The sequence below is a fragment of the Manis pentadactyla genome, chromosome 1 (genome assembly GCF_030020395.1).
Source record: "Manis pentadactyla isolate mManPen7 chromosome 1, mManPen7.hap1, whole genome shotgun sequence".
NCBI classification, from domain to species: domain Eukaryota; kingdom Metazoa; phylum Chordata; class Mammalia; order Pholidota; family Manidae; genus Manis; species Manis pentadactyla.
This window is the reverse complement of record NC_080019.1, coordinates 165,707,074-165,722,852: the sequence shown is the minus strand read 5'-3', so window position 1 is coordinate 165,722,852 and position 15,779 is coordinate 165,707,074. Positions and strand designations below refer to the sequence as shown.

Below are 15,779 nucleotides of genomic sequence, written 5' to 3'. Positions count from 1 at the left end.
GTCCTTCTTTGTTTCTTCTGACTTTCTTTGTTTTGAAGTCTATTTTGTCTGATTCAAGTACTGCAACAACTGCTTTTTTCTCCCTATTAGTTGCATGAAATATGTTTTTCCATCTCTTCACTTTTTGTCTGTTTATGTCTGGGTTTGAAATGAGTCTCTTATAGGCAGCATATAGTTGGGTCTTGTTTTTTATCCATTCAGTTACTCTGTGTCTTTTGTTTGGTGCATTCAGATCATTTACATTGAGGGTGATTATTGATAAGTATGTACTTATTGCCACTATAGGCTTTAGATTTGTGGTTACCAAAGGTTCAAGGGTAACTTCCTAACTAAGAGTCTAACTTAACTCACTTAGTATGTTATTACAAGCACAATCTAAAGGTTCTTTTTTCTATTCCCTCCTTTTCTTCTTCCTCCATTCTTTATATATTAGGTATCATGTTCTGTACTCTTTGTCTATCCCTTTTTATTACCTCTGGTGACAGCTTAGGAACCTTAGGAATACTTCTTTCTATAGCAGTCCCTCCAAAATACACTGTAGAGATGGTTTGTGGGAGCTGAATTCTCTCAGCTTTTGCTTGTTTTATTTTGCAAATTTAAATTTGAAGGAGGGAAATTATTTAATCCCTCCTTCTAATTTAAATGATAATCTTGCCAGATAAAGTATTCTTGTTTTGAGGCCCTTCTGCTTCATTGTATTAAATATATCATGCCACTCCCTTCTGGCCTATAAGGTTTCTGCTGGGAAGTCTGATGATAACCTGATGGATTTTCCTTTGTATGTTATCTTATTTCTCTGTCTTTCTGCTTTTAATAGTCTATCCTTATCCTTGATCTTTGCCATTTTAATTATTATATGTCTTGGTGTTGTCCTCCTTGGGTCCCTTGTATTGGGAGATCTGTGCACCTCCATGGCCTGAGAGACTATCTCCTTCCCCTGATTGAGGAAGTTTTCAGCAGTTACTTTCTCAAAGACACTTTGTATCTGTTTTTCTCTCTCTTATTCATCTGGTACCCCTATAATATGAATATTGTTCCGTTTAGATTAGTCACACAGTTCTCTCAGTATTCTTTCATTCTTAGAGATCCTTTTTTCTCTCTGTGCCTCAGCTTCTTTGTATTCCTCTTTCTTAATTTCTATTTCATTTATCATCTCCTCCACCATATCTAATCTGTTGTTAATATCCTCCATTGCGTACTGCAGCAATTGGATCTCCATCCTAAATTCATTCCTGAGTTCTTGAATATTTTTCTGTACCTCCATGAGCACGTTAATGATTTTTATTTTGAACTCCCTTTCAGGAAGATTCATGAGGTTTATTTCATTTGAATCTTTCTCAGGTGTATTCATAATTTTGCTTTGACCCAGGTTCCTTTGACATTTCATAATTTGTTTGTGGTGCCCTCTAGTGCCCAGAATCTCTACTCTCAGGAGCTGCTTGGCCCCTGGAGCAATGTCGGGGGTCGCGGTGGAGTGATATTGGTGCTTGGGTGGAAGAAAGAGCTGTTCCTGCTTCCCAGCTGCTATGCCTGTCTCCACTGCCAGAACCAGCGGGCTGAACACACAGGTGTAAGCCTCTGTGCATTGTGTTTGTAGCTGCCATAGGTAGGGCTTCCCTCTGGCTGGCCTGATGCCAGGGCAGAGGTTGCCGGTTTGTGAGCCTGAGCCAGGTGCAGGCTAGTTGGGAGGAAGACACAACAGGCTGTGTATCATGGTGGGGGGCCTTGGAGCTGCATTGCCAGCCAGAGGGATGGAGCCTGAAGATCGTTTAAGCTCCCAACCTGCTGGGCAGAGTGCACCCAGACAATTCTGTCTACCTGTCCTTTCTCCTGATTAGAAAGCTCTGTATAATCCTTGCCCCTTTGGCAGCCCTCTCACTTTTAAAGTCTCTCAGACTGCCCGCCCAGATCAACTAGATATGAATCCCTATTTTCTACTAGCAGCTGGAATCTCCCTCTCTCCAGGTATTCCACCTATCTTAGCTTTCCAACTGCACTGAATCATCAGAGCACCATGCAATGTAGTTTCATGCTCCCAGAGTGGATCTCCAGGGCTAGGTGTTCAGCAGTCCCAGGCCTCCACTCACTCCCGGCTCTGTTTCCCTCCCTCCCACTGGTGAGCTGGGGTGGGGAAAGGGCTTGGACCCCCCTGGGTCACAGCTTTGGTACATTACCCTGTTCTGTGAGGTCTGCTCTTTTCTCCAGTTGTATGCAGTCTGGTGCAGCCTTCTTTCCTGTTGCTCTTTCAGGATTAGTTGTATTAAATTATATTTTCGTATTATATGTGGCTTTAGGAGGAAGTCTCTGTCTCACCTCTCACGCTGCCATCTTTTCCCTTTCTAATCTTCATTTTTTTTATGGGCTTCTTCTTCCTTTTTGTAAATCCCTTGTAGTTCTGCACTTTTTCTACTGAGTAACCAGCAGTGGTGTGTGACCCTGTTGCGCAGTCCCCCTTAAACACACTTTATATTTCCCTTCTATCTTTGTCTTCCTCTGGACTGAGGTAGGGTGTAAAAGAATGATGGGTTTACTGCTACCTACTCTCTCTTTGGCCTTGTAGCCCTTCATGGTAGCCTCTTCTGGGACCCAGTAGATGAATGCTAACTTCTTAAGTATGATGAGTTTGTTTCTTATCCTGATTGTCTAATTGGGGAGGATTTATAATTCATGAATGGATTTTAATATAGGAGATTTCTGGAGTTGTTATTAAACAGCAAAACAGTGATTTCCCAATAATGTAAAGTTTCACAATGGTGGTTTTCTTCATAGGCTGTGTATATTGTTTCTGTTTCTGTTTTATGGCCATCCCATCCTTTATTTTTCTCTTCACTCCTCTTTTTCACTTATCATGTCATCAGATTCCTCCCCTCAGCTGACCATGCATACTGACTGCACTTAAAGAATGAAGTTCTATGTTTATTGTTCACAGTTTTCAAAGCAAATGAAATATTTTTATTGTGTTTCTTTGTTTACAGTAATTCAATGGAAATGTATTTTATTCATGTGGGCCTAGATTCTTTTTATGTTTGAGCAGGGGAGGAAGTGTTTATTTCACTGGTTTTGTCCTTCTGGGTTAATAGTTTGAACGGAAAGTTTATGTTCCATTTCAATGTCAATCTACTTCAAATCAGTTAGTTGCCAACAAGAGTGCATTTCTAACCAAAGTGGCCTTTGCATTTAGACACCTGCTTAATTAAGTGTGTATATAGTATTGCAAGATTTGCTGCTGTTTTCTGTCCTTAGGTTTAGAAGAAAAGTTCCTGAAGTTGCAAACAGTACTCTGATAATCTTTTTTCCTTCTCAAACACGTCGTTCTTGTATCTTCTAAGTGCAACCTTTCATATTTTCTATTCTAGTTTTCCAGAGAGATGGTCATTCAGAGCCTACACATCTGTTCTCTATTTTAACCCTTGGATGAGGATATTCATTCAGGCCAAAAAAGTTAAAACAAAGCACCTGTATTACTGCCTCTACAAACCCAGGTAATTCACCTTCCCTTCAATTATCTTCATAGAATTTTATTTATAAAATCAGTATGTCCCCTCCTCCAAAATTGTCAGAGTGATTTGATAATAAGATTTTCACATTTGATAGAAGATTTTTACTACTTTAAATAAAATTCAAACTGAATTCTGGAAGGTTTGCTAAAGGGTACTCATGTGTTACAAATATTTGGCCATACTAGCAACACACCGCAGTGAACACTGTAAGTTAGATAATCAACTTAAGAAGGAATATGTTTTTAACTTCACTGAATTGTAGATGCTTTGATTAAGATAGGCCCCACTAAGAAAAAATCATAGTTCACTTATATTTGCTGTTTGCACAATATATTTGAAATGTTAAATAATATACATATATGTATGGATATTTTATGTAAACATTTATACATACACACTTGGTTTATTTGTATTTTATTTATTTATTCATTTAAATTAAGGTATCATTGGTGTACACTCTTATGCTCAGATTTCACATGAGGAACATTGTGGTTACTACATTCCCCCTATTATCTAGTCCCCACCATATATCCCATTACAGTCAGTGTCCATCAGCATAGTAAGATGCTATATTTTATTTCTATTTTATATTTTAGCATAAACTTTAAAAAAATTATCACCACAATAAGTCTAGTTGATATATCCATCACCACCATCCATAGTTAAAAATAATTTTTTTCATGTTGATGAGAACTTTTAAGAAATATTCTCCTAACAACTTCCAAATATATATGCAGTATTATTAACTACACAGTTACCTTGCTATACATTATGTTCTCATGACTTAGTTGTTTTTATTCTGGCATAAATAATTTTTAAGCCTAAATTTGCATATTATAAAACTTACATTGCCCAACTATGCAAGTAATCAGAACAGTCAATTTTGTGTGTGTGGTGGTCATTTTTATTTTGAGTGGTCATTTATTTACTCACCAAACATTTATCAAAGTCTTCTGTGAGTCTGAGACTGTGCTAGGTATGAAGCATAACAAAGGTAAGGTTAGTTTAAGGAGCTTAATATCTACTGTGAGAAATATTTAATGCTTATGTACTGTCCATATATATGTCTTTTTAAAATTGAAGTATAGTTAATATACAATATTATACTCAGGTGTATATGGCATTTTTAGAAGTGTGTTGCTAAGCCTCCATGTGTTTGTGAGCCTTTTGGCTTTCTTGGTACAATTTATTTCTAGGTTTATACCTTTGTGATCTGAAAAGTTGGTTGGTAGGATTTCAATCTTTTTGAATTTACTGAGGTTCTTTTTGTGCCTAGTATGTGGTCTATTCTGGAGAATGTTCCACGTGCACTTGAGAAGAATGTGTATCCTGTTGCTCTTGGGTGTAGAGTTCTATAGATGTCTATTAGGTCCATCTGTTCTAGTGTGTTGTTCAGTGCCTCTGTGTCCTTACTTATTTTCTGTCTGGTGGATCTGTCCTTTGGAGTGAATGGTGTGTTGAAGTCTCCTAAAGTGAATGTATTGCAGTCTATTTCTTCCTTTAGTTCTGTTAGTATTTGTTTCACATATGCTAGTGCTCCTGTATTGGGTGCATATATATTTATAATGGTTATATCCTATTGTTGGACTGACCCCTTTATCATTATGTAATGTCCTTCTTTATCTCTTGTTACTTTCTTTATTTTGAAGCCTATTTTGTCTGATACTAGTACCGCAACACCTGCTTTTTTCTCCCTATTGTTTGCATGAAATATCTTTTTCCAACCCTTGACTTTTAGTCTGTGCATGTCTTTGGGTTTGAGGTGAGTCTCTTGTAAGCAGCATATAGATGGGTCTTGTTTTTTTATCCATTCAGTGACTCTATGTCTTTTGATTGGTGCATTCAGTCCATTTACATTTAGGGTGATTATCGATAGGTATGTACTTATTGCCATTTCAGGCTTTAGATTCGTGATTACTAAAGGTTCCAGATTACTTTCCTTACTATCTAAGAGTCTAACTTAACTCACTTAGTATGCTGTTACAAACACAATCTAAAGGTTCTTTTCTATTTCTCCTCCTTTTTCTTCCTCCTTCATTCTTTATATATCAGGTATCAAATTCTGTATTTTTTGTCTATCACTTGATTGACTTTGGGAATAGTCAATTTAATTTTGCATTTGCCTCGCAATCAGCTGCTCCACCCTCCCTACCGTGATTTTACTACCTCTGGTGACAGTTATCCAACCCTAGGAACACTTCCATTTATAGCAGTCCCTCCAAAATAGACTGCAGAGATGGTGTGTGGGAGGTAAACTCTCTCAGCTTTTGCTTATCTGGAAAGTTTAATCCCTCCTTCAAATTTAAATGATAATGTTGCTGGATAAAGTAATCTTGGTTCCAGGCCCTTCTGCTTCATGGCATTAAATACATCATGCCACTCCCTTCTGGCCTGTAAGGTTTCTGCTGAGACGTCTGATGTTAGTCTGATGGGCTTCCCTTTGTATGTGATCTTATTTCTGCCTCTGGCTGCTTTTAATAGTCTGTCCTTATCCTTGATCTTTCCCATTTTAATTACTATGTGTCTTGGTGTTGTCTTCCTTGGGTCCCTTGTTTTGGGGGATCTGTGGATCTCCATGGCCTGAGAGACTATGTCCTTCCCCAGACTGGGAAAGTTTTCAGCAACTACCTCCTCAAAAACACTTTCCATCCCTTTCTCTCTCTTTTCTTCTTCTGATATCCCTATAATGCGAATATTGTTCCGCTTGGATTGGTCACACAGTTCTCTCAATATTCTTTCATTTTTAGAGATCCTTTTTTCTCTCTGTGCCTCAGCTTCTTTGTATTCCTCTTCTCTAGTTTCTATTTAATTTATTGTCTCCTCCACCATATCCAACCTGCTTTTAATACCCTCCATCGTGTTCTTTAACGATTGGATCTCTGACCTGAATTCATTCCTGAGTTCTTGGATATCTTTCCGTACCTCCATTAGGATGTTGATGATTTTTATTTTGAACTCCCTTTTAGAAAGAGTCACGAGGTCCATATCATTTAAATCTTTCTAGGGAGTTGTATTAACAATTTTACTCTGGACAAGGTTCCTTTGGCGTTTCATGTTTGTATATGGCGCCCTCTAGTGTCCAGAAGCTCTATTCTGGTGCTGCTCAGCCCTTGAAGCAATGTCGGGGGTCGCAGGGGAGCAGTACTGGTACCTGGGGGTAGGAAAGAGCTGTTCCCCACCTCCAGGCTGCTGTGCCTGTCTCCACTGCCTGAGCCAGTGGGCCGGGCACACAGGTATAAGTTTTTGTCCCAGAGAAGCCAGATATGGATCCCTGCTTTCCACAAGCAGCTGGAATCCCAGTCTCCCCAGGAACTCTGCCTGTATTAACTTTCCAACCCAGTAGTCATGCGAGTCTCATGAAAGTACCATGAAATGTAGGTTTGTGCTCCCAGCCCAGGACTCCAGAGCTAGGTATTCAGCAGTCCCAAGCCTTCCACTCCCTCCCTGCTCCATTTGTCTTCCTCCCACCGGTGAGCTTGGGTGGGGGAGGGGCTCGGGTCCTGCGGAGCCACAACTCTGGTACGTTACCCGGTTCACTGAGGTCTGCTCTTTTCTCCAGGTGTGTGCAGTCTGATGCCGTCCTCTTTCCTGTTACTCTCTCAGGATTAGTTGCGCCAATTAAATTTTCTAATTGTATCCAGATTTAGGAGGAAGCCGCTGTCTCTCCTCTCACTCCGCCATCTTTAATCCCCGTATATGGCTTTTTACATGCATTATTTTGTTTGTTTTTTGTAGTGACCCTCTGGGTTATGTTTTATTATCACCATTTTAGAGACAAGGAAATACCACAAGACTAGAACTCAAATCTAGCACCAAATTCTTTACCAATTTAAAATCCATGCTCCTTCCCTTATACCACACTACTCTTTGTAATAGACCTGCATTTGTTATGCTATCTTATTTTCAAGAAAAAATGCTCTTTGTTTTGGGGCCTTCCCATCACTCATATTAATATTAATATTAAAAAATAATAGATCTCTTAAATGTATGTCCTCACCACACACCAATGGATTCCTCAAATTTTTACTTTTTTATGTAATTGAAGTATACTTGATATAGTTTCAGGTATACATTATTAGTGATTTGATATTTTTATACATTACAAAAGGATCCCCACAGTAAGTCTGTTTCCATCTCTTACCATACAAATTATTGACTGTATTCTCTATGCTGTACATTGAATTCCATGACTTACACATTTTATAAATGGAAGTTTGTACCTCTTTTTTAAATCTTTTGTTTTTAAATTGAGGTATATACAATGAAATGCACAAATCTTAGTGCACAGCTTGATGAGTTTTGGCACATGTATACAATCATGTATACATCACCCAGATCAAGATATCAAACTTTCTCAGTAATTGTTTTCCCCCTTCCCCTATTACACCCATCCTTTCACTTTCTCCTCTGTGTCAACACCAGTTTGTTTCCTGTGTCTCTGAGTCTGTTTTCCTTCTTTGTTTTGTTTTTTAGATTCCACATATAAGTGAAATCATATGACATTTGTCTTTGTCTAACTTTTTTACTTTGCATGTATCCTGTAGGTCCCATCCTTGTCACAAATGTAAGATTTCATTCTTTTTTATGGCTGAGTACATTTCCATTGTGTGTGAATACACACACACACACACCATCTTTATCCATCCATCTATTGATGGACATTTAGGTTTCATCTAAAGTTTGACTATTGTAAATAATGCTGTGATAACATAGGATGCATATATCTTTTCAGATTAGTGATTTTGCTTTCTTCAGGTAAATTCCAAGAAGTAGAATTGCTAGGTCATATAGTATTTGTTTTTAGATTTTGAGAAACCTCCACACTGCTTTCAATAGTAGTTGCACCAATTTGCCATTCTACCAACAGTGTAGGAGGGTTTCCTTTTCTTCATATCCTTGCCAACATTTGTTATTTCTTGTCTTTTGGATAGAAGCCATTCTGACTGGTGTGAGGTAATACCTCTTTGTGGTTTTCATTTGTATTCTCTGGTAATAGTGATGTTGAGCATGTTTTCTGTGTCTGTTTACCATCTATATGTCTTCTTTGGTCTTTGTCTAATCATGTCCTCTACCCATTTTTTAATTGGATTTCTTTGGATTTTTTTATGGTGTTTGCATATGTTCTTTATGTATTTTGGATATTAGCCCCAATATCATTATTGGAAATAACATTTGCAAATAATCTCTACCATATAGTACTTTTCTTCTTGTTTATTGATTATTTCCTTTGCTGTGCAGTCTTTTTAGTTTTATGCAGTCCCACTTGTTTACTTTTGCTTTTGTTCTCCTTGCCTGGGAAGACATATCCAGAAAAAAAAATTACTAATGCTGATAAGCAGGAGTTTACTGCCTATGTTTTCTTCTAGGAGTTTTATGGTTTCAAGTGTTTAGTGCTTTAATCCATTTCAAGTTTATTTTTGTGTATAGTGTAGAGATTGATCAGTTTAATTCTTTTGCATGTATCTGTCCAGTTTTCCCAGCCCCATTTATTGAAGAGACTGTCATTTCCCCATTGTATGTTCTTACCTCCTTTGTCATATCTTAATTAACTGTATAGGTGTGGGTTTATTTCTGGGCTCTCTGTTCTGTTCCATTGGTCTGTTATCTGTTCTTGTGTGAGTACCATACTGTTTTGATTACTGTAAATTTGGCAAATAGTTTGAAATTAGGGCACATGATACTCCCAGCTTTGTTTTTCTTTCTCAAAATTGCTGTGGATATTTGGTGTTTTGGGCAGTTCCATTCAAATTTTAGGATTATTTGCTTAGTTCTTTGAAAAATGCCATTAGTATTTGATAGGGATTGCATTGAACCTGTAGATTGTCTTGGGTAGTCTGGCCATATTAACAATATTTTGTCTTCCTATCCATGAGCAAAGAATAGCTGCCATTTTTTTGTGTCTTTTTCAGTTTCTTTCATTAATGTCCTTTAGTTCTCAGAGTACAGGTCTTTCACCTCTTTGACTAAATTTATTCTAAATATTTTATTATTTTTTATGCAATTGTAAATGGGATTGTTTTCTGAATTTCCCTTTTTGTTAGTTCATTTTTTGTATATAGAAATGCAACATATTTCTGTACATTGATTTTATATACTGTGACTTTACCAAATTCATTCATTAATTCTAATAGTTTTATGGTAGAGTCTTTAGGATTTTCTATTTATAGTATCATGTTACCTGCAAATAGTGACAGTTTTACTTCTTCCTCACCAGTTTGGATGCCTTTTGTTAATTTTTCTTGTCTAATTGCTATGGCTAGTAATTCCAGTACTATGTTGAAGAAAAGTGCTGAGTGTGGGCATTCTTGTCTCATTCCTAATCTTAGAGGAAGGGTTTTCAGGTTTTTTTCATTGAGTATGGTATTAGCTGTGGGTTTGTCATATATGGCCTTTATTATGTTGGCTATGTTCCCTCTATACCCACTTTGTTGCGAGTTTTTATAGTGAATGGATGCTAAATTTTTCGAATGCTTTTTCAGCATATATTGAGATTATCACATGGTTTTTATCCTTCCTTTTGTTAATGTGGTAGATCACATTGATTTTATTCTGGATATTGAACTGGTTGCAAAATAGTGGGAATAAATCCCACTTGGTTGTGGTGAATGATCCTTTTAAAATATTTTTGAATTCAGTTTTCTAATATTTTATTGAGGATTTTTGTATCTATGTCCATCAGAGATACTGATCTGCAATTTTATTTTAATGTAGTGTCTTTGGTTTTGATATCAATATGACATTGGCCTCTTACAGAATGAATTTGGAAGCTTTCCTTGCTTTTAAATTTTTTTGGAATAGTTTGAGAAGGAGAAATATGAACTCTTCTTTAAATGTTTGGCAAAATTCTCCTGTAAGCCATCTGGTCAAAACTTTTGTTTTCTGGAAATATTTTGATTACCAGTTCAATCTCTTTACTAGTAATTGGTTTGTTCAGATTTTCTATTTCTTACTGGTTCAGTCTTGGGAGATTGCATATTTCTAGAAATTTATTCATTTCTTCCATCCTCTGTCCCATTTGTTGGCATGTAACTTTTCATAGTAACTTCTCATAATCATATTTATTTCTGTGGTGCCCATTGTTAAATTCTCCTCTTTTATTTCTGATTTTATTTATTTAAGACCTCTCTCTCTCTTTTGTTTTTTTTCATTAGCTTAGCTAGTAGTTTATCAGTCTGGTTTATCTTTTCAAAAAGCTCTTAGTTTCACTAATCTTTTGAGGTTTTTTTTTTAGATTATTTTTCATTTATTTCCACTCTTATCTTTATTATTTCCTTAATTCTACTAATTTTTGGGACTTATTTTTTCTTCTTCTATTTCATTTAAGTGTAGGCTCAGATTGTGCATCTGAGATTTTTTTTGTTTCTTGAGGTAAGCCTGCAACACTATAAATTTCCCTCTTAGACCTGCTTTTGCTACATCCCAAACATTTTGAACTGTGTTTCTATTTTCATTATTCTCCAATTTATTTTTTTATTTCCTCTTTGATTTCTTCATTGACATTTTGGTGGTTTAGTAGCATGCAGTTTAGCTTCCATGCGTTTGTGTTTTTTCCATTTTTTTTCTTGTCATTGATTTCCAGTTTCCTACTGTTGCCAGAAAAGATGCTTGGTGTAATTTATGTCTTCTTAAATTTATTAAGAGTTCTTTTGTGGCCTGACATGTGATCTGTCCTGGAGAATGTTCCATGTGTACTTGAAAAGAATACTACTAATGTTTTTGGCTATAATATCCTGTATATATCTATCAAGTCTATTTGTTTAATGTGTCACTCCAAGACATGGTTGCCTTATTGATTTTCTGTCTGGATGATCTATCCATTGGTGTAAGTGGTGAAATTTTGTAGTATGATTGTATTACTGTCAATTTCTCCCTTTATGTCTGTTAATATTTGCTTTATATATTTAGCTTCTGATGGGTGTATAGATATTTACAATTGTTGTATCTTCTTGCTGGTTTGAGCCCTTAATCATTATATAATGTCCTTTTTCATCTCTTATTACAGTCCTTGTTTTAAAATTAATTTTGTCTAAGTGATTCTACACCAGCACTTTTTTCATTTCTATTTGCATGGATTAATTTTTTCCATCCCTTCAGTTTTATTTTGTATGTGTCTTTAGGTCTGAAATGAGTTTCTTGTAGATATCATATAGATGAGTCTTGTTTTTTTTTTTCCATTCAGTCACTCTGTCTTTTGATTGGGGCATATAGTTCCTTTACATTTAAGTATTGATAGGTATTTACTTACTGCCAAAGTTTTCTGGATATTTTTGTTGTTCTTACGTGACCCTTCTCTTGCTTTCTTTCTTTGTGCATGATGACTTTCTTTAGTGTTACGATTGGACTCTTTTCTCTTTATTTTTTGTGTATCTAGTAGATAAGTTTTTGGTTTTTGGGGTTACCATGTAGTTTATATATGATATCTTGCATATATAGTAGCCTATGTTAAGTTGATGGCAGCTTAAGTTTGAATGCATCCTAATAATGCTATATTTTTAACTAACTCTCTTCCATGTAGCATATATATGATGCCTTCTTTGATAACTTTTTATTAGTTATTCCCTTAACTAATTTTGGAAGTCATTTATTTGGTTACTTTTGTCTTTAAACCTTTGTATTAGCTTTTAAGTGATTGGTCTATTACCTTTCCTACCTGTTTGCTTTCACCAGTGAAATTTTTCTTTTAATCATTTTTTTTCTTTTTTTTTTTTGCTTTTAGTTATTGCCTTTTCTTTCCCTCTTATAGAAGTGTCTGTAACATTTCTTGTAAGGCTGGTTTAGTGGTAATGAATACCTTTAACCTGTGTTTATCTGGAAAGCTCTTTATTTCTCCTTCAATTCTAAATGATAATCTTGCTGGGTAGATTATTCTTGGTTGTTGGTTTTTTTTTTTTTTCCCTTTCATCACTTTGAATACATAATGCTACTCTCTGTTGGTGTACAGAGTTTCCCCTGAAAAATCAGCTGATAGCCTTATGGGGTTTCCCTTGTAACTTAGCTGCTTTTCTCTCACTGCTTGTAAGATCCTCTCTGTCTTTCGTCTTTGACATCTTGATTGTTATATGTTTTGGTATAGACTTCTTTGGGTTCATCTTGTTTGGGGCTCTCTGTGATTCCTGGACCTGGATGTCTACTTCCTTCCCTAGGTTGGGAAGTTTTCACCTATTATTTTTTCAAATAAGTTTTCTACCCCTTTCTCTCTTTCCTTCTGGGACTCCTATAATGAGAATGTTTGGATGTTTGATATTGTTCTAGAGCTCCCTTAACCTATCCTCATTGTTTTTCCTTACAGTTTTTTTCATTAAGGTATTATTGATATACACTCTTATGAAGGTTTCACGTGAAAAACAATGTGGTTACTACATTCACCTATATTATCGAGTACCCCCTCCATACTCCATTGCAGTCACTGTCCATCAGTGTAGTAAGATGCCACAGAGTCACTACTTGTCTTCTTTGTGCTACACTTTCTTCCCCATACCATGTGTGCCAATCATAATACCCCTTAATCCCCTTCTCCCTCCCTCTCCACCTGCCCTCCTCCACCCCTACCCTTTGGTAACCACTAGTCCCTTCTTGGAGTTTCTGAGTCTTCTGCTGTTTTGTTCCTTCAGTTTTGCTTTGTTGTTATACTCCACAAATGAGGGAAATAATTTGGTACTTGTGTTTCTCTGCCTGGCTTATTTCACTGAGCGTAATACCCTCTAGCTCCATCCATGTTGTTGCAAATGGAAGGATTTCTTTTCTTTTTATGGCTGAATAATATTCCATTGTTTATATTTACTATATCTTCTTTATTCATCTACTGATGGATACTTGGGTTGCTTCCATATCTTGACTATTATAAATAGTGCTGCAATAAACATAGGGGTGCATACGTCTTTGAATCTGAGAACTTGTATTCTTTGGGTAAATTTCTAGGAGTGGAATTCCTGGGTCAAATGGTGTTTCTACTTTTAGTTTTTTGAGGAACCTCCATATTGCTTTCCACAATGGTTGCACTAGTTTACATTCCCACCAGCAGTGCAGGAGGGTTCCCCTTTCTCCACAGTCTCACCAGCATTTGATATTCTTAGTCTTTTTGATGCTGGCCATCCTAACTGGTGTGAGGTGCTATCTCATTGTGGTTTTAATTAGCATTTCCCTGATAATTAGTGATGTGGAGCCATCTGAATTTCTTCTTTGGAGAATTGTCTGTTCATATCCTATCCTCATTTCTTTTTATTATTTTTTCTTTTTGCTGTTCCCTTGAGTGCTTTCCATTACTGTGTCTTCCAAGTCATTTATTTTTTATTCTGAATCCTCTAATCTGCTGTTGATTCCTTCTAGGGTATTTTTCATTTACTTTATTCTTTATCTCTGACTGGTTCTCTTTTATATTTCCTATCTCTTTGTTGAGGCTCTCACTGAGTTCATCCACTCTTCTCTCAAGTGTTGAGCATCTTTATAAATATCCTTTAAACTCTTTATCAGGTAGAGTATTTAACTGTTTCATTCAGTACTTTCTCTGAAGTTTTGTCATGCATATTCCTGTTAGTTTTGTTTTTAAGCATATTCCTCTTTTTCCTCAAATTGTTTGACGTTCTGTATTTGTTTCTATAGTTTAGGTGAAAAGGCTACCTCACCAAGTCTTGGTGTGGCCTTGTGTAGGAATGTCCCCTGAACAGACTGTGTATAACTCTCAGTTTTAATTGGCTGGCTGGATGTGGGTGGGTGTGGGCTGGTGTCCCAGTGTTGATGCTCCCACAGCATGGGCTGGGAGTGTCTTGGTTGGGTGCCAGCTGGGGCCATGTTGGTGGGACAGCCAGTGTCTCAGAGGCACAGTCTGGGGGTCTCTCAGTTGGGCGTCAGGCTGGGGCTGCACAGATGGTACAGCTGAGGATTGGTGATGTAAGGGTAGGGTGATCTGTGTGAGTGTTTCATTAGTGCTGCCTTGGTGAGACTGCCAGATCTCTGAAAAGTGTGTTTGCATATGGACAGGGACTGTGATCTCTGGATCCGGTGTTTGAGCCTTGGCTTTAGTCCCATCAACAGTATCAATGTGCATGGAGAACATAAGCCACATTGCTCACTCTGCTCTCATGTGCACTAGCATTGTGTGGGAGAAATGTAAATGATAGCAGTCACTAGTACACTGTCTCTACTAGTAATGTGCAGGAAAAATGTAAATGATGTAGTTCACCCTCACTAGCAATGTTGAAGGGGATGTACACAGTGGCACTTACCAACACCATTAGTCCTAGAGAGAGTGCTAGCAGTTTCCCTGCTGTTTGGTGAGTGTTTTCATTCTGAAAAACAGCTTCTTTCAATTATCGTGGCTTTTTTTTCCCCCTGTGCCCCAGGGCAGGTGAATCTGTGCTCCAGTAGCTCATTGATATCCCTTCCTCTGCTCTGCAGGACCACATTGTGGGTAGGGCTCTCTCTGTTACCATGTCTCTGTTTCTGTTGCTTTTTTTTTTTAATGTGGTCTTTTTATCTCTCATTGTGCAGATGTTCACTAAGGCCTACTTTTTCCTCAGTATGAATTTTTCTGTGTGTAGGTGTAGATTTGGGTCTGTGTGGGAGGAGGTGGATTCAGGCTCTTTCTGTTCCACCATCTTGGACCTGCCTTGAGTCCCATAGGTTTTGGGGAGTTGTGTTTCCATTTTCTTTTATGTCAAGGTATTTTTTGATTTCCTCTGATTTCTTTGTTGACCCCACTCATTTTTTAGTAGAATGTTAGTAGATGGTGCCACAGTGGGGGCAGAGTTCCTGTCATTATCTTTTTTCCATCTCTGCTGCCCTTCTCTATGTGGTCCTTCTATTGTTTGTTGTGTAGAAGTTGTTCAATCAACCCTCAGTTCTTTTTCAGGAAGTATTGCTGTATATATAGGTATAGATTCAGTGTGTTTGTGGGAGGAAGTGAGTTCAGAGTCTTCCTATGTCACCATCTTGGGCCACCTGCCTGCTTTAATTTTAATTTCTGATTATATTGCAGATCCTATTTTGAAAAATGGAAGTATACCAAGCCTGAAGTGTTTTCTATATATTTGTTCCCTAATTCATATCAAAGTGATGCTTCCTTTTTATCATTCTTATTCTTCTGGAAAGTGCCAAAGGGCTCCTGTATCAATCAGTATAGCTGATATTTTTTAATTAAATTATTCCTTTCTTGATGAGTTTGGGTAAAAAGAAATGGCTTAAGCCAATGGAAAATGTGGATTTGTCTTTATTTTCGGAGGAAATTACAGTAAATTGAATTTCGTCTACCTAAATTGCTTATACAAAGTGATGACTGTTTCC

The 15,779-nt window shown here is 37.0% G+C and overlaps 1 protein-coding gene across 1 annotated transcript in view; it reads left to right on the top strand.

Annotated features, from left to right (window-relative positions):
• MORC1 (MORC family CW-type zinc finger 1) overlaps positions 1–15,779 on the top strand; it is a 155,260-nt gene that overhangs the window by 41,476 nt on the left and 98,005 nt on the right. The window contains exon 9 of the mRNA XM_057488608.1: positions 3,357–3,482. Within this exon, the coding sequence (XP_057344591.1) occupies positions 3,357–3,482 (126 nt within the window). The remainder of the gene's footprint in view (positions 1–3,356; positions 3,483–15,779) is intronic.